An 18,781-nucleotide genomic window follows, 5' to 3' on the forward strand; every position below is an offset into this window, starting at 1 on the left:
TGGGCCTGGCCTCCTGCTTCTACTGTAGATGAGAGCGATTATTGCCATGTACGCATCACGAAATGATTGTGAAGTTTGTTCTTCAGTTTGCGATTACTGTAGATGAGCGCGATTATGATTTTGATTCTTCAGTTTGCTTATCTTTTCCTTTTTCCTGTACAGCCATTTTGTAGTATTTCATAATATGAAATAGGACTTGGGAAGTTCATCCAGCTCAAGCGCGTCATCAGAATCAGAAGGGGGGAAATATCATATAAAGATTCCAATTTTGGATCACAACACATGGCCATTTTTTGTCTTTTGGAGGCCACAACAAACTAGGGGAAGTGCCCAAAGGAAAGAATCATCAGGCCCCAACTGATTTTAGTTGGAGCCAGCGAGTACCCAACCGCCCAATCAGCAACCAGATTATTCAACCCATGAATGTACTTGTTGAGCTATATACTGGTGCCACTACACACCACACATCCCTTGCTCATCTCTATCTCTTGTTGTTTCCCATTGATTAGTACTCAATCGCCGATGGATCGGAGGCCAAAAACAAGCAGCAACCCGCGCGAGATACAAAATTTTCATCCAGGAAAAAGGAGAGAAGGAGAAATCTGAGAGCGAGTGGTCGAGGAGGCAAAAGGGGAAATCAAAACCCAAGCTTTTGATGGTGGTCGTCGTCGTCATCCGTCGAAGCCCGTCCGGCTCCAGACGGCGTCGCGCACCCGCGACATGTCCCGGCCCTTGAGCGTCCGCCCGGCGCCCTCCACCACCGACGCCCGCGCCTGCCGCCGCGCCAGGTACACGTGCGGCGGCACCCACCCGCCGGCGCCCGCCTTGCCGTCGTCGTCGTCCATCTCCATCTCGAACAGCAGCGCCGGCTCCGGGTCCGGCACGGCGAAGCGGCTCCGCCACGCGGGCACCTCGACGGGCGCCGACGCCGCCACCGGCCGCCCAGGCCCGTCCCCGAACGCGCGGCTCAGCCCGCCCTGCACCCCGCGCCGCGCCGCCCGCCCGCCGACGCCCCCCGCCGTCGCCGCCGTCCGACCCTCCGCCTCCACCGGTCCGGATCCCGCGGGGCAGGGGCTCCCCGAGTACCAGACGTCGGCCTCGGCGAGGTCCGGCAGGTCGTCGCCGTCGGGCGCCGGCGCCACGGCCCCCGGTGACCCGCCGCGGGGGAACCCGAGGAACCGCTCGGCGGCAGCGAAAGGCGGCCTGCGCGCCTTGGCCATCGGCGGCAACCAGCGAGCGTCGGCGTCAGATTGGTTGGCGGCGAGGAGAGGAAAGCCGGGCGCGCACGAGACCTGACCTCCAGGCAGAGAGCGAGCGAGCGATGAGGAGACGGGGGATTGGTTAAGGTTTGGCGCCGGGCGCAACCTGGCGAGGATTTATAGGCCGCGGGCGAGGGTGGGGGGCGGGACCCACCGGCCACAGCGGGGCCCGCGGCCCGAGCTGGTGTTGGTTTGTCGCGACGGGCTCCGCGCGGGTGCGTAACCGATTCACGTTACCCCAGCAGTTTACCTGTCCGTGACGTAGTTACAAGTCGGGTCGGGTCGGCGGTCTTGGTTCCCTTTTGTATTTTTTCCGTTTCGAGCAGCAGTTGGTCAATGTGTGTACATGGACTGTGTTTAGATGAGAAAAAATTGCGAAAAGTAAAGCTAAAAATATTGTAGCACTTTTCGTTTGTATGTGGTAAATATCGTCCTACTATGGACTAACTAGGCTCAAAAGATTCATCTCGCAATGTACATCCAAACTGTGCAATAAGTTATTTTGTTTACCCATATTTAGTGTTCTATGCATGTGTCATTTACTATATTTAATGTTTCGATGTGATTTCAATATGACGGAAAATTTAGAAACTTTGGATAAACTAAACACAGGCATGGTGTCGTACTGTCGTGTTCTTGTCCTCATCGTTGGGCACACTGTGTCACGGCACGGGATGTGTGTGTGCGCACTGCTCGGGCTCGGCTTGATCACCGTGCACGGACGAAACGTTATCCATGGCCGTAAGTAGAAATTTCGCCGCGCTTATCCGTAATGTGCTGCGTGTGTTTTTTTTGTTCCCAAAAAAAATCATCCAACAAATCGGAGCACAGAGCTAAAGCATCGATGACGACATCGATCATGTACGCATATAAAAAAAAGTTGCAGTACGTATTTGGGATAGGTAGTTTGCTTGCTTGCTCCCACAAGATTACTCAAGCTCCGTTCGAGATGGGATAATGCTATTAGGTCAACGCCGGCTTGTTCGACTGGCGAATACGAGGTAGTAGTAGGAGTACAGGCCGTCGACCGTCGTACAGGTACAAAATCCAGTGGTCTCAGGCTCTCTCTCAGCTCACCAGTGTATTACCGCGAAGCTTCCTGCTCCGTTCCTATCTCTATTTTCTACAGTACTGTGCACCAGGGCTCCACGCGCGCGCGCGTGCGGGCAGTACTCCAGTGCGTGCGGACATCGTGTCGAAGACCGCGCCGGAGCACGGCATTATCCGGAGGAGAGGCCGGCCGTGTTTGGTTGTAACAGTAAGAGTAGTCTATTTGTAAAAAAAAATTTAGAGATGGATGCAACTTTGCGAGTCGAATCTAATGAGTCTAATTAATACATTATTAGATACAGTAATGTTATAGTAATCATGCTCTCACCATCGTCAAATCATGCGGTCAAAGATCTCATCAGGTACAATATTACTACAGTATCTATGGTTGTGGAGATGCTTTTATAATTAGACTTAATTTAATATCTCTAATTAGTGGTCAAAATTGCAAAAAATTTCCATCAAAATTTTTTCACCCCTAACCAAACACAGCCTGGATTTCGTTCAGTCTACGAAGACCGGGTCCACGGGTGGATTAGGCGCCAGGGGCGGCCCCGCCGCCGCGCTGGCCTCGCCGCCCGCCACGTCCCTCCGGCGCGGGCGGAGCCAATGCGGGTGGGCCAGCCGCCCCACGTGGTGGGATCTGGGCATCTAGCGGCGGTGGAATGTGTGGTGCGCTGGCCGCTGGCGTCGGTGCTGACGCCACCCAGCCTCTCCCCCCCTCCGCTGATCCTGATGCTATCCGGAAGCCGAGGGTTAGTTCAAGATAATCCCGCCACGTGTGTCAGATCTAATTAGCGGCCAGCGGCAGTAAATGCGTATAGAGCCGTAGAGGAAGAGGCAACGGGGAAACGGTGATGAGCCGCCATCTAACGGAGTAGAGTACCCAAGTACCCACCCCGGCAACCCGTTCGTTGCACCTGGACTGCTTTTCGTGCGAGGTGCGTGGTGGTCTGAGTGGCCAGAAGAAGATCGTTCCTGCGAAGCGCGAACCGGCGGGGCGGCGCCTGTGAACGCTTTAAACGGCAAGAGGAGATTTGTAGTGTTGTGGGTGGCGATCACGTCACGGGCCAAAGCCCGCAGCTAGCTGTATGTAGGAGGACACGATAAAAAGGTTGGTTCGCGTGGTGTGATTAGGGAAGTGTGATCAACTGATCGTGTCGGACCCGCGCGCTCACGGCTTTCTCGCGAAACTACGTGAGCTCATCATTGAATTAGCTCCATGATGAATCTGTTCGCGGATGCAGGACAGGCTGCCGATCGACACGGTCCAAATTCAATGAACTTGTCTTTTAACAAAAAGAAATTCAATGAACTTGTCGCTGCTATAGCTGCAACTGAATGCATGCGGAAGGCCTGGAAACCGGAACCGGAACCGGAACCGGGGCGGAGCTGCTAGTGCTAGCCGCCAGACATGGCCGCCACGTTTTCTGCCCACATGCAGTTGCAGGCTCGCAGCCCGGACACAAATGCGGCCGGGGGAGGCGGAAAAAAAAAGTCAAAAAAAAATTTCTGAGTCGTCAGGTGAGGCCCGTGAGAGATACCGCTGCTGGGCCTTGGCATAGTCCTGGAATATACCGCTGCTGCTTGACTTGGGACTCGCGGATACGTTGGGATTTTTTTGAACCGGGAACGACCTGGGTTGGGGGGGATTTTTTTATCGCCGTGTTTTTTTATCTTTGATCAGATCAGATCAGACGTCGTAGGGCGCGCGCGTGCTCCCGCGGAAGAGGAGAAATATGCTAATTTCGCGGCTGAACTGCACAAACACGTGGAGTATATGCACGTGACATGCGACTTTTCCAATTTCCACTGTGGTAAGCATGGTTTTTTTTTGTGGGGGGGTGTTGGTAAGCATGGGTTCAGATTCGGTGCGCGTTAATTTCTGGGTTGGACAAACATCTACTTGCTCAATGGAGCATTCTCACAGTCCTCACAAATTCCACGACGAGCCTTGAGGAGGCGGATTTAGAGATTCCAGGGATTCGTGGGAATGCAGCTCGGCTGTTTGGTTAGGAGGTCTTCCCAGTTGTATTGAACATGATGTGCTTCTAAACTATAATGTCACCTAATCATGCTAATGAAAAAATATTTTTCCTCGTAAAAAAAACGAATGTTGGGCGCATTCTTATAGGGCCTAAGCTTCCGGTGTATGGGCCACGATCCAGACAAGCCCATCGAGGTAGGATGGGCCGGAACGCATCATCGTGTTATAATAAGGAGTTAGAGAGCTGGCTGCCTTCCTTCCATCCAATCGGGCCTTCCGTCCAGTTCAAACGCGCCCACCATCGAGAACTTCTAGAAGGCCCGTCTTGACCTGTATTCTCTCTCTGAAAAGCACAAACGCCCGACAATTCCTACATAGACATACTACACATCAACCCCTGGGCTTTTCCCGGACTTTCTGGCGACTGGTGTTGATTTTTTATGAGAGAAAAATATTGCTGGCTGATTGGTGCTGGTTTTGTGTTAGAGAGAAATACTATTACCTGGATGCAGTTAAGATGAAGTGAACAGAGTCCCGGCCTAAAGGCTCAACATGCACGTGCTTAATCTTTATACCTGGGGGAAGATTGAAGAAGGAATTCCACCAAATAAAGTGAAGAACGTTGCCTGTTAGATAATGTAATCTGTTAGGACTCTCAGAGATATGATCGGCCTTTACTTAGTTGCAGTTGTTGTAGTCTTGTTGTAACAGATCTCTTGTAAATTAGTTTGGCCGATCTAATCTCTAGAGCTCTATATATTGTAACTCTCCTGTGCATTGCACGTTAAGTTAACACGCATACGCTAGCACCCTGAGTTTAGGGGCAGCGCTTCTCCCACGCTCGCACCTCTGATTTCTTTCATGGTAATCAGAGCCTAGATTGCATCTAGCTTTCTTCCATGGCGTCCAGCTCCAATGTTGCCAATCCTCTGTTCGGTGTCCAAATCACAAAGAAGCTGAACAAGGCCAACTACGCGCTATGGCAGGCGCAGGTGCTCACCACGATCTGTGGTGAACGCTTGGAAGGCTATATCACCGGCAAGACCGGCGCTCCCGAGGCTGAGGTTGATGAAAAAGGTCCCGACGGCAAGACCGTCAAGGTACCAAATCCTGCCTATGAGGAGTGGTTTGCTCGAGACCAACAGGTTCTCGAGTTCCTCTTCACGTCCGTCATGAAGGACGTCCTCTCCCAGATCGCTGCTGCGAAGACGGCGGCACAAGCATGGAGCGCGGTGGAAAACATGTTCACCGCACAAACACGCGCTCGTTCAATGAATGTGCGCCTTGCGCTGACGACCACCAAGAAGGGCTCCATGACCATTGCTGAATATTTCGGGAAGATGAAGTCCCTCAGCGATGAGATGGCAGTTGCAGGCAAGCCGCTTGATGAAGAAGAAATTGTCGCCAACATTCTCAACGGATTGGACTTTGAATACAATCCCGTGGTGTCTGCTCTAGTAACTAGATTGGAGCCGATCTCAGTAGCTGAAGCATATGCACAACTTCTCAGCTTTGAGACTCGATTGGAAATTCAAGATGGATCGGGCTCCTCTGCAAACAACGTGAACAGAGGAGGCCGTGGCGCTCAAGGTTCAAGTCGTGGCCGTGGTAACTCAGGTAATCGCGGTCGTGGCTATGGATGAGGATGTGGAAACTCCAACAATCAGCAACGTTCCAATCAGCGTTCACAGGGAGGCAACTCCAACAACAGTTGGCCTCTCTGTCAGGTATGCTTCAAAAAGGGACATCTTGCTACTGACTGTTGGCATCGTTTTGATGAGAATTATGTACCGGATGAGCGCCTGGTTGCTGCGGCCATCAACACATACACAGTTGACACCAACTGGTATACAGATTCGGGAGCTACTGATCATGTAACTAGTGATCTTGAGAAGCTCTCAATTCCCGAGAAGTACAAAGGAAATGATCAGATAAACACAGCAAGTGGTTCAGGTATGGAGATTAGTCATATTGGTCATGCTATTGTTCCAACTCATACTCGCAATTTACATCTAAACAATATCCTTCATGTTCCAACAGCTGCTAAAAATCTTGTTTCTGTTCATCGCCTAGCTAAAGATAATTCAGCTTTTCTTGAATTTCATCCTGATTATTTTTTGATCAAGGATCTGGCCACGAAGAACACGATTCTTAGAGGAAGATGCCACAAAGGACTTTATCCTCTCCCTTCAGCACCCCAACAAAGCAAGCTTTTGGAGCTGTCAAGCCCTCCTTCGATCGATGGCATAGTCGCCTAGGCCATCCATCTTTTCCTATTGTTAGTCGGATTGTTAATAGCAATAGTTTACCTTGCTCTAGTGAGTCAAATAAAGAGTCAGTCTGTGATGCATGTCAAAAGGCTAAAATTCATCAGTTACCTTACTCCAAATCTCTCAATCATTCCAGTCATCCTTTGGAGCTTATTTATTCTGATGTGTGGGGTCCCGCTCTCACCTCGGTTGGGGGGAGAAAATATTATGTCAGTTTTATAGATGATTTCAGTAAATTCACATGGATTTACCTCCTTAAGTTCAAATCTGAAGTTTTCCAAAAATTCCATGAATTTCAAAATATGGTTGAGAGATTATTTGATCGAAAAATTATTGCAATGCAGACAGACTGGGGTGGAGAATATCATAAGCTTCATTCTTTCTTTGATCGAGTTGGGATCTCGCATCGAGTTTCATGTCCTCATACTCATCAGCAAAATGGCTCAGCTGAGCGTAAGCATCGCCATATTGTAGAGGTGGGCCTAGCCCTTCTTGCTCATGCTTCCATGCCACTAAAATTCTGGGATGAAGCCTTTCTAGCTGCCACATATCTCATCAATCGAGTTCCTAGCAAAGTTATTAATTTTGAAAGTCCCTTGGAGCGTCTCTTCAAACAAAAACCAGATTACACGTCCCTTCGAGTTTTTGGGTGTGCTTGTTGGCCAAATCTGCGACCTTACAATAAACACAAACTCGAGTTCAGATCAAAACGATGTGCCTTCCTTGGGTACTGTAATCTCCATAAAGGCTTCAAGTGCCTTGACGTGGCTACGGGACATGTGTATGTTTCTAGGGATGTTATTTTTGATGAAACAATTTTTCCTTTCTCTACACTTCATCCAAATGCAGGAGCTCGCCTTCAGTCCGAGATAACCCTCCTCCCCTCCCATCTTTTCTCTCCTACTGTTGGGATGGAACATATAGCTGACCATGTGACTAACCCTCCTAATTATGCTGATGATTTGTGTGAAAATCCTGATGAAAACAGCAGTCCTGGAGCATCAGAAACTAGCGCAGATGATCACCACAGCATCGACACGGAGCACCAAGATGATCCGACTCCGTTAGCAGGAGGTGACTCCAACACTGATCACGATATTCCTTTGCCCCGGGATCCAGGACTGCCGGCCGCAGACCTGCCGTGTCAATTCCCGCCTACCACGTCGTCAGCAGCTCTACGTTCGCAGCAATCTGCTCCCTCCAGGCCTGGTGAGGTTGCGATTGAGGGGGAGCAGCGTATGCAGGAGGACACGTGGGGCACCTCAATGTCTATACCAGAATCAATGTTTTCACTAGACGAGGGACCTTCTGCTCCAGCAGCATGCACACGTCCTAGAACAAGGCTGCAAAGTGGGATTCGCAAAGAAAAGGTATATACTGATGGTACTATTAAATATGGGTTCCTTACTTCTTCTGGTGAACCGCAAAATTTAGAAGAAGCCATGCATGATAGGAATTGGAAAGCAGCTATGGATTTTGAATATTTGGCGCTAATGAAGAATAAGACTTGGCATCTAGTTCCACCAAAGAAAGGCATAAATATAATTGATTGTAAATGGGTTTATAAAGTCAAAAGAAAATCAGATGGTAGTCTTGACAGATACAAGGCTAGGTTGGTCGCCAAAGGTTTTAAACAAAGGTATGGAATAGATTATGAAGATACTTTTAGTCCTGTCGTTAAAGCAACTACCATTAGAATTATCTTGTCAATTGCTATTTCTCGAGGGTGGAGTTTACGACAGCTAGATGTGCAAAATGCTTTTCTCCATGGTTTTCTAGAAGAAGAAGTCTACATGAGGCAGCCTCCAGGATTTGAGAGTCAGTCTCTTCCTAATTACATTTGCAAGTTAGACAAAGCTTTGTATGGCTTAAAGCAGGCACCGAGGGCTTGGTATTCACGGTTGAGTACCAAATTACATGAGCTTGGATTCAAATCTTCAAAGGCCGACACGTCTTTGTTCTACTACAACAAGGGGACAGTTACGATGTTCGTACTTATTTATGTTGATGATATTATTGTTGCTAGCTCTACACGGGATGCAACATCAGCACTGCTACAAGATTTGAATAAAGAATTTGCCTTGAAGGACCTTGGTGATCTGAATTATTTCCTTGGAATAGAGGTAAACAAGGTAAATAATGGTATCTTGCTAACTCAGGAGAAATATGCAAATGATGTTTTGAGACGTGTTGGCATGTTGAATTGTAAACCGGTGAATACGCCACTATCTACTTCTGAAAAATTATCTGCAGATCAAGGTTCTCCACTTGGTCCGAGTGATGCTACAAATTATAGAAGTGTCGTTGGAGCATTGCAATATTTGACACTAACTAGACCCGATATTTCTTACTCAGTGAACAAAGTTTGTCAATTTTTGCATGCGCCAACTACTCTTCATTGGGCAGCAGTAAAACGGATTCTGAGGTATCTAAGGCACACAACTAAGCTTGGGCTTAAGATTTGCAGGTCATCATCACTACTCATTACTGCCTTCTCAGATGCTGATTGGGCCGGCTGCTTGGATGATCGGCGCTCAACAGGCGGTTTTGCTATTTTCTTGGGAGCGAATTTGGTGTCTTGGAGTGCACGCAAACAAACGACAGTGTCGCGATCAAGTACTAAAGCTGAGTACAAAGCAGTAGCAAATACTACAGCAGAAGTGATGTGGATACAAACACTGTTATATGAATTGGGCATTCAGACACCGCAAGCAGCAAAACTATGGTGTGACAATATTGGAGCTAAGTATCTTTCTGCTAATCCTGTTTTTCATGCGCGGACAAAACATATAGAAGTTGATTATCACTTTGTGCGTGAAAGAGTAGCAAGAAGATTACTTGAGATTGAATATATTTCTACAAAGGACCAAGTGGCTGATGGGTTTACAAAACCTCTCACAGTTCGGCAGATGGAAATTTTCAAGAACAATCTCAACCTAGAAAGGTCAGATTGAGGGGGAGTGTTAGATAATGTAATCTGTTAGGACTCTCAGAGATATGATCGGCCTTTACTTAGTTGCAGTTGTTGTAGTCTTGTTGTAACAGATCTCTTGCAAATTAGTTTGGCCGATCTAATCTCTAGAGCTCTATATATTGTAACTCTCCTGTGCATTGCACGTTAAGTTAACACGCATACGCTAGCACCCTGAGTTTAGGGGCAGCGCTTCTCCCACACTCGCGCCTCTGATTTCTTTCATTGCCTCCAGAGGAAATTCCAAGCTCGTGAATTTTTTTAGTTCCATGCATAGAAGCTGAAGACGGAGGAACCTTGCTTTATTAATGCTGTATAAGATAAGGTTAGCATCATTTTTCATCTCGAAACAAAGTCCCAGCCTCTGCGTGGAGAGGATGGGCACACATTGTTAAGCAGCAGAAACGACGGAGGTTGCTTGCTTGCTATAGCTTTCACAGTTTCCGTTTCTGTTCCCACATCAGTGTCAGCTCCTCGGTCCTCCCTCCCAACAGCAGCTGAACTTCAGCAGCAGAAACAAACTGATCGATCGGTAGAATCATCACAACGTCAGACACTAAAGGCGCCGCTAGTCAAATGGTCTCGGTTGGGTTGCCTCCGCCTCCACGGGAAGCAAGCCATCCAGCCAGCCAGCCGGCGGCGACCGCGATCGGCCAACTCCCGTCCGGTGGCGGGCTGGCGGGCGATGTGGGCGCGCGCGGTCCCGAAGCCAATCAATCAGGTGGCCGGACCAACCCGGCATATATTCCCAACCAACCGGAAATTGTAGACCTAGATCGCAGGTCTTAGCGGTTGGAACATAACGTTTTATCCGATACATATATCAAGTGCAACTAAGCGTCCATCTTAATAAACTGACACAGATCTCAAAGTCTGAACTGAACCATTTTAGCATTCATTGATTGGCACCATCCCATCGTTGTTTAAGAACTGAGACCTGCACTGTGTTTTTATAATCTGAAAAAGGAAACGGAGATTAGAAAGAAAAAAAAGGAAGGTTGGGATGGTGTAGATTGGAAAGTTGGGACATCGTGCGTCATGATTATTCTCGGACTAAAGAGGTGATTGAGGACTTCAGTTCAGTACCGCGTATCGGTGTACAGTCTGTATTACTCAGAGCCAGAGCCTAAGTGAGCGTACGCTAACTGCTGATCATTCTTCAGTTACGATATGTCCATCATGATTGGGTCTCAGCCTAATGATCAGGTTGACATTCAGAGGATTCAGATGGTGACAGCTCGACCGCTAGAAGCCTAGAACAGATTCACTGTGTTCGGCAGGCTGGAGCTGGAGACTGGAACTGGAGTGCTGTGAGAGAAAAACACTGTTACCTGGCTGGTGGCTGGAGGCTAGTGCTGGAGGAACGTGCGAGAGAAATACTGTAGGGCTGGAGGCACCAGCCACCAGCCGAACACGGTGATTATTACTAGCGGTTTTTCGTACTAGGGAAGACATGTATTACAACCGAAAATCCGCAGATTTTGTAAGGAAAAAAATAGAGTATGCTAAAAATAATGCACTCAAGTGATTTCACTGGTAAGATGTTGCTCTTGCCCATCTGGTTAGATTAACTCTTGAGTGAAGAAATATTGAGGGAACTGTGCGGCAGAGGCTGACATTCAAGTGATTGAACTAGCATTTCTTCTCTCTACGTGTATGATCAGGTGAGATTCAAAGACTGCAAGCCATGTTTGTACTGCACTAGCTAGCTAGCTACCTGAGGTACTCTTTTAAGCCAACCATCAATAACATAAGCTGGTCTAAGACCTAATCAGCATTAGAAAGTCAGGTGGCGTAAGCGGGGATCATAGCTGCAACTGTACAACCTACAACCTACAAACCGTCTGATGAACTAACCTGCAAAGGCAACTGGTGTCTTCCGAAAGCAGGTCCCAGGAAGGCATCAACTGATGCAAGACTCCACCGAGAGGCATCAAGGGAAAAAAAAAACTGCACGGGGAAATTAAGCTTTTCGTTTTGGGGGTATGGTCGTGTTTGGTTTGATCATTGTAAGTTCTCTTATCAAAATTTGGGCACTGCTTATTTGCTTAGTCAGATGCCAAAAAATTCGGTAAAAAACTAAAAGAGACCGTGTTTCGCAAACTAGTTTATCTTGAGCTACAATTTTTAATCATTCAGCTTCAGTAATTTAACTGACACCTGAACAGCCAGCTTGTTAACCAGGATTGTTTGTTTGTTACTGGCAAAATTTTGGCTTACTTTCCATGACTCATGAGCATCATTTTCTCAAACCATTTGGGCCCATGTGTATGTAAGCATATTTTTTTATAAGAAAAAAAATGTTGACGTCTTGGAAGCCTAAGATGTGATCATCGATTTAACTGCTGTGCTGTGCTGTTGTAAAACTCACCCCAAAACTAAGCAGTAGTAGTAAATAATTTTTTTTAAAAAAAACACTCCTCCCCAACAGGAGCCACGTTTGCAGCTTACACGGCAGGGTGGGCCCTGCTTGGCAAATTAAACACGATTCCCCCTTTTTTTTCCCGTTTCACACCTTGCGCCAACGCCGAAGCCCCGATCCGGCCCGCCCAAAACACCCGACGCACGCCAGCGCGGCGACGTGGTCGGCCCGCCCACGGGCCCGTCATCCACGACCCGATCGCGGCCATCCACGTGTCTCGTCGTCGTCGTCGTCGTCGTCCGATTCCTTCTTCCCTCCCTCCCCGTCCGCCGCGCCTATAACTACGCCACCGCGGCCGCCCTCGCAAACGATCTTGCCATTCCCATCGCATCTTCCAAGCACCAATAATCTCTTTTTGCCCAGACCGCGCACGAAACGGAATTTCTCTGCTGAGTTCGCGCGCGCGAGGATTTGGCGTTCCGGCGGCCGGACCTTGCTTCCCGCGATCAGGCAGAGGAGATGGGGAACTGCCTCGAGAGGTCTCGTCGCGGTAGCTGCCGCGGCGGTGGCGCCGCCGCGCATTATTCCAAGACGAGCGCCGTGTGGGTGGAGGAGGAGGTCGGCAGGAAGGAGGAGGAGGAGGAGGAGGAGGCGCGCAAGGGCGAGAGCGCTCCGGCGGCGACCACAGAAGTGAAGATCAGGATCACGAGGAAGCAGCTGGAGGAGCTGTTGCGGCGCGTCGAGGACGGCAAGGAAAGCGGCGACGGCGTGCCGGCCCGGGATGTCGTCTCGGAGCTGCTGATCGTGGCGAGCACCAGCTCCAACTTCCGGCACAGGGAGGAGGGGCAGTGGCGGCCGTCGCTGCAGAGCATACCCGAGTGAGATCGAATCCATGCTACTCGTTGCTACATCTACGACGATACCCCAGCATGATGTCTCATTGTTGCTACTCCTATATTAGCTTAATATACTATCAATCTGTCATAGTATTGCTGTAGCATAGTATTCATTGGGTGTACATTTGTTTAGGTTTGGATCGATCAATAATACATGAGCTCGAGATAGGCAATACATAGGGATTAAATTTAAACTTGTGCTTAGTTGTGTGGTGTTTGTGGATTGTGCAACTAGTAGCTAGGAGGGCCTCTTCCATTGCTTGCTGTATGATTTTTTGGACACTGGGGTCGCACAATTGTGTACTTATTATTATTATTATTATTATTATTATTATTATTATTATTATTATTATTCAGTTTGCTACTTATGTCAGCTCTCTTGGAACCATCCAATATTTTCTGTTTTTGAACGAGCATCTATCTAGGATATTTTGATGAAATCGTTCCGGTTAGCGTAGAAACTCTCGCGTTCCAATTTCCAAATGATGAAATGAACGAACTAGCTAGGTGATGACCAATTCGGAAACCTCGTGTTGTTTGTGTAGTTCTCTAGCTAGAAACTAGAAAGACCTAAACACAGTGCCAAATCCAGTGATGATGAAGGAAGCTAAGGCGAAGTAGGAGTGTTGGCATGCAGTAGAATCCCCTGCTGTCATGCTGTGCCTATCCTCTGTTTATATTGTCTTAGGCATGTAGCACTTTGTAAAGCAAGTGGGGGGGGGGGGGGGGGGGGGGCGTGGCTGCCCCAGCAGCTGGCCAGCTGCTGGGGTTGTGTGGAAGCTGGAGATGAGAGTGGTTGTCTGGTTGAGATGACCGGTGAACCTCCTCTCCTCGGCTCCCCATATTTGGACATGTTTGATTACTCCATCGTGCTCGTCTCCTGCAGCTTAACTTCCGAGTATGAATGGATTTTCGTTCCTTTTGACCTCTTCGTTTTATTTTTGTGATCTCGTTTGAGTTCTCCTTTTTCTCTATTTCTTTCCCTTTCTTCGTTTCGAAACATTATTCTGTCGCGTTCTTGCCAGCAGGTTCATTCGCGTCTCCAGGTCGTACTACTTAATAAAAGACAAAAGCATATATGTTGAGCATCAACATGCACTGTTTAGATGTGTTTAACGAATTAAATTGGGCATAAAATTATGTCCCAAGAGATTTAAGATGAGGTTTACTTTTGTTTTCCAACTAAGCTTCTGACCCACGCACGGCTTGAATTTTTCTGATGATTGAATCTCAGGACGTGTTGACTTTAAAGCAGGTCAATTAATGGTTCTCCATTTCTTTAAAACATAGTTTTAAAGAAATTCATTTTCACATAAAGTATACAATAGTTGAACGCTTGACAATTGAGACAACGAAGGCATTTTCAGAGAATTCATATGATGCAGCTGTAAACAAAGTGAATCAGATAGATAAACCATTTTTATTGCACAAAGTGCACTGATCCTCCAAATCAATCGTCCGTTAGATACTGTATTTGTGCGCTAATTTGATACTGCTTCATGCGAGACAGATAGTCTCGCCACAGCAGGTGCAGAACATTTCTGATACAGAAGACCTCGCATCTACAGGACCAAAAGAAAACGCATCCCCCCCCCCCCCCCCCCTCTAGGAAGCACTTCGACTCCTGCAGAAGGCGCCAGTCTGCTGCCAGTATTTGAATGCCCTTTGGCTTTTCTGAATTTAAGGCTTCTGGAACCTTGATTCGATCAATGGATCCACAAATCTAACACCAGCAAAATACACTCCGCAGAGTTATTGACGAATTTTTTTAACCTTTTTTTAATAATATTTTAATTTTAACCCGGCTACCGTTTTATTTGTACGGCATAACCCGTTTGGTCGCGCCATCCGTACTGGCGCGACAATTAGCCTCTGTCGCGCCAGTACGGGTGGTGCGACAGGCGTGCCACGCTGGCGCTGCGACCTGGACCTGCGCCACGTGGGCGCTGACGTGTTCGGGTCTGTCGCGCCACATGCGGTGGAACGACAAGTCTTGTCGCGCCGTGCGGGCTGGCGCGACAAGGCTAATATCATGGGCCCCCACCAGCCCCTTCTCCCCCCCACCCCCCTTTCTTCCCTCTCTTCATCCCGACAGCTCCGCCTCCAGAGAGGCCGCCGCCGGCGTCGCCCCCCCCTCTGATCCCCTCCAAATCCGGCGTTTTGAAGGGGGTAAAGTGGGGGGAATCGTTCCCCTACCTCCCCTGAAGGTATTCCCCTAATTATTTCGCCGTTTAACCATGCATATTAGTAGATATTTGTGGTTCATGGTGATTAGGGTTAGGTTTTTGATTTAAGGAAAAGTGTTGTAGTTGATAGGTTAGTCATGATTAGATGTTTGGATGACATGTAGATGTTTATCTACTCGCGATTTGGACGTGAGGTAGCACGTGCATGCACCGATTAATAGGTTTTGTAGGATTGAGTAGAGGGAAAAATAATATCTTTGTGATGCCAATATTAACTACTTGTTCATGAATTTTTCCATATGCACATTGTAGTAGTTCTTCATTTTGTTTGCACACTGCAACCTCTTTAATCTTGTGAATGCTCGTAAAACTTGTAGTAAGCACTAAGTAGCTTGGAAATTTTGTGGTGCTTGCATAGATTTGGGCACAAATGAAATGAGTTGAGCTAAGATTTTTCTTTAGCAACTTAAGCATTATCAGATGTAGGTTGTAAATATTTGTTGAGCTTAGATTTTTCATATATAAGATTAATGAGCACATTTCTGTCGATATATTTAGGCACATAGTATTATAGAGTACTTGTTGCTGCTGTAATTAATAGTGACTTTGTCTCATATTTTTAGATCTCTGAATATACCTAGACATGGACGAATTAGTTCGGTTCTTTCACGGGGGTATGGTTAAGGAAAATGGAGAGTTTGAGAATATGATAGAGGATGTAGAACTTTTCGATAGTTCTCCATCGTTTAAGGATTTGGTAGACCGAGTTGTTTCAAAGCATTCTTGTGGCATTGATGAAATAATTCTGAGGGGCAGATTTGACTGCGGTAAAGCTAGAGCACATTATGTTATGCTGGCATTGGAATCGGAGATGCATTGGAATCGGAGATGCATTGGAGGAAGTAAAAGGATATAGTTGCGCGTGCAAATGTGGTTTGTTCGGAGATTGTTGTTGAAATAACCCGTACATCTAGATCACAAGAACCAGTTGGGATAGTAGATGAAGTTTCATTTCGTATTGAGAATATAACTCAAGAGTCTACTGTTGTAGAAGATGTCCCAAATCTCACTTGTGCTAGTGAATTTGTTGCGGATTATGATATGGTCGTCGCTTGCGATCATTTCGACAATGGTACCTTTGAGGAGGAGGATGACAGGGGTGCTGGAGAGGATGATGATGTTTCTTTAGGTTCAGAGGACAATGAATACGATAGTAGTGATGATGAGAATGATGATAAAGCCACTGGGGAAGAAAAACCGGAGGGTAATACTAGGGCGCCCCAAGCAGAGCAGGAAAATGATGATGGCGACGGATCCAACCCTAGTGATGAGGAAATAAGGGGTGATGAGGAGTGTAGGGATGGGGCAATGGGTCAGGCTGTTAATAATGCTGAGGCACGATTTAGTTATACCACTGAAGAGTTGCGCATGATGAAGCTAGCCCACGTTGAAGTCCCGGCGGTTTCAAATGCTAAGGATCTTAGTAGGATCCATAGAGCCATTTGTGACTCATATATCTTTGAAAGCGAGTCTGTAATTGATAGTGACAGTCCAGAGATTCGCAAGGGCATGAAGTTCAATTCACTTCCAGAGTTGCAGTTTTTCTTGGCTGATTATGCAGTGCGTCATCATCGTCCATTTAATGTGGTTCATTCGGACAAGAGCTTACGATACGATGTGCTATGCAAGCAATGATGCCTATGGGGTGTATGGTCACGGATTGTTAGGGGCACAGGTTAGTGGAAAATCACCAGAGTAATACAGCCTCATACATGTGCATCCTCGAGACCGAAGCAAGTTCGGCACGTTACCTAGCACATCGCATTCTTGGTATTGTTCGGAAGGACAGCGACACATCAGTTCTTTCTCTTATGGAGTCAATTTTCGGCATGTGTTCTTACCGGGTGAAATACTCGAAAGCATGGTGTACAAAACAGCATGATATAGCTCTTTGCTGGGGAGATTGGCTAGAGTCATATGCAAGGATGCCCAGAGTCTTGACGGGCATGTCCCTATACAATACAGGGATTAGATGGTTCATACACACGGGAAACATGATGCTTCCTCACAACGAAGTGTACAAGCACATTTTACACAGGGTGTTCTGGTGCTTTCCCCAGTGTGCTAAATCATTCTAGCATTGCCGACCTGTGATCCTTGTGGATGCCACATTCTTGACGGGTAAATACAAGGGGACACTAATGATGGCAGTTGCGGTGGATCCAGAGAGACAACTAGTTCCGTTAGCATTTGCTTTGACCGAAGGAGAAAACAACGATAGCTGGTCTTGGTACATGAAGCTGGTGCGGCGGTATGTCTTGGGTCTCTCCAGGCAAGTTTGTATGATTTCTGACCGGCACCATGGCCTCCTAAACTGCGCTAAAGAGCACATGGATGGATTTCCCCCTCTTGTGCATAGGTGGTGCATGCGACACTTTGCAGCAAACATGTGGAGGCGTCAGAAAAAGAAGAAACTAATTGGGAAACTAAAGTTGCTTTGTTCAGTGCGCACGGAAAAAGTTTTTGAAGAAAAACTTGCAGATTTGGAGAAGGAAATGAATGACATGGCCAAGGAGTAGCTGAAAGGTGAGATGGTTGACAAGGATAAATGGTGTAAGCATCTAGGCCCTCAAGGTATGTTTTGGTGATTAATGACAACCATTATTGTGACTAATGAGTTTGTGCAGCTTAATAGATCATTATCGCTCATTTGGTCATATGTCAAAAGAGGCCCCTCATTTCATTATTCAAAAAGGCGATCTCGGTATTCAACTCAATTTTATGTCAAGACTAAGGATCTTTCTAGTCCTAAGTGTCATAAGGTTGAGAAGGACACTTAGGTTAGTATAGGTTTTATAGTTTTGTAGTGATCGCACTATTAAGAGGGGTTAAGGCTAAGTAACTTGAGCATGGACATGATCATTTGAAAATGGATGCACACTATGGTCACTCAGGTTTCTAGAAGTTCAAATAAGTGGTTCTCAAACTATATCTCAAGAATATTTGGATTTCATTCAAGACTCAAATCAGAAAAAACAAAATCAGAAAAAGTCTATACACCGGTTTAACCGACGCTCTCAATTCTCTATACGTCGGTTAAACGAAGTCAGCAGAGTCTGGACAAATTCAATACACCGGTTAAACCGACGTGTTTGAAATTAACGTCGGTGCATTAGTCCAGAGTTGGTTTTTCAAGGGTATTTCAAGTTCTATACACCGGTTAAACCGACGCTGTTTAAATCAAGACGTCGGTGCAATTGACCAGTGAGATGGTTTTCAGAGGAATTCAAAAGTTGTACTCACCGGTTAAACCGACGATAGGTTTGAGTTAACGTCGGTGCAGTTGTCCAGAGACTTGGTTTTTTTTTTCAGTTGATCAGTGGACAACTACACTCACCGGTTAAACCGATGATACGTCGGTTAATCTGCCCAAGTGGTAACGGCTAGTTTTCAGAAGTGGCAGTTTACATTCACCAGTTAAACCGATGATGACTATTGGAGGGACGTCGGATTAACCGGCGCTACGCAGTTTTCTGGCAGCTTTTCTCCAACGGCTCTATTTGTGTGAGCTGCCTATATATACCCCTACAATGGGTCATTTCGCCCACTCTTGACACCAGGCAACATCCATACACTCATACTATAGTCAAGAGCCACATTGAGCTTCATCATTCACATACTTGTGTTTTCAATCAATCAAGAAGCAAGATTAAGGACTTGAGTAGAGAGAAGCTAGTGTGCATCCGTTCTCGGTGATCGGTTCTTGCTCAAGTGAAGGCCTTAGCTTGTTACTCTTGGTG

General features: G+C 47.1%; 2 protein-coding genes and 1 non-coding gene across 3 annotated transcripts; 2 read left to right on the plus strand and 1 right to left on the minus strand.

Moving 5' to 3' along the window:
• Positions 1–229: 229 nt before the first annotated feature.
• Positions 230–1,341, minus strand: LOC120689614. Its single transcript, XM_039971957.1, has one exon. It carries the CDS (start codon positions 1,218–1,220, stop codon positions 672–674), a length of 549 nt encoding a protein of 182 aa, XP_039827891.1. The 5' UTR covers positions 1,221–1,341; the 3' UTR covers positions 230–671.
• A 4,334-nt stretch (positions 1,342–5,675) lies between these two features.
• Positions 5,676–5,814, plus strand: LOC120696354. Its single transcript, XR_005684130.1, has one exon. It is a non-coding gene; the product is annotated as a small nucleolar RNA Z247 (small nucleolar RNA).
• Positions 5,815–12,280: 6,466 nt separating this feature from the next.
• LOC120696181 lies at positions 12,281–13,087 on the plus strand. The gene has a single exon (XM_039979317.1). It carries the CDS (start codon positions 12,419–12,421, stop codon positions 12,779–12,781), a length of 363 nt encoding a protein of 120 aa, XP_039835251.1. The 5' UTR covers positions 12,281–12,418; the 3' UTR covers positions 12,782–13,087.
• The last annotated feature ends 5,694 nt before the right edge of the window (positions 13,088–18,781 follow it).

The sequence above is a fragment of the Panicum virgatum genome, chromosome 2K, assembly GCF_016808335.1.
Source record: "Panicum virgatum strain AP13 chromosome 2K, P.virgatum_v5, whole genome shotgun sequence".
In the NCBI taxonomy this organism is placed as follows: Eukaryota; Viridiplantae; Streptophyta; class Magnoliopsida; order Poales; family Poaceae; genus Panicum; species Panicum virgatum.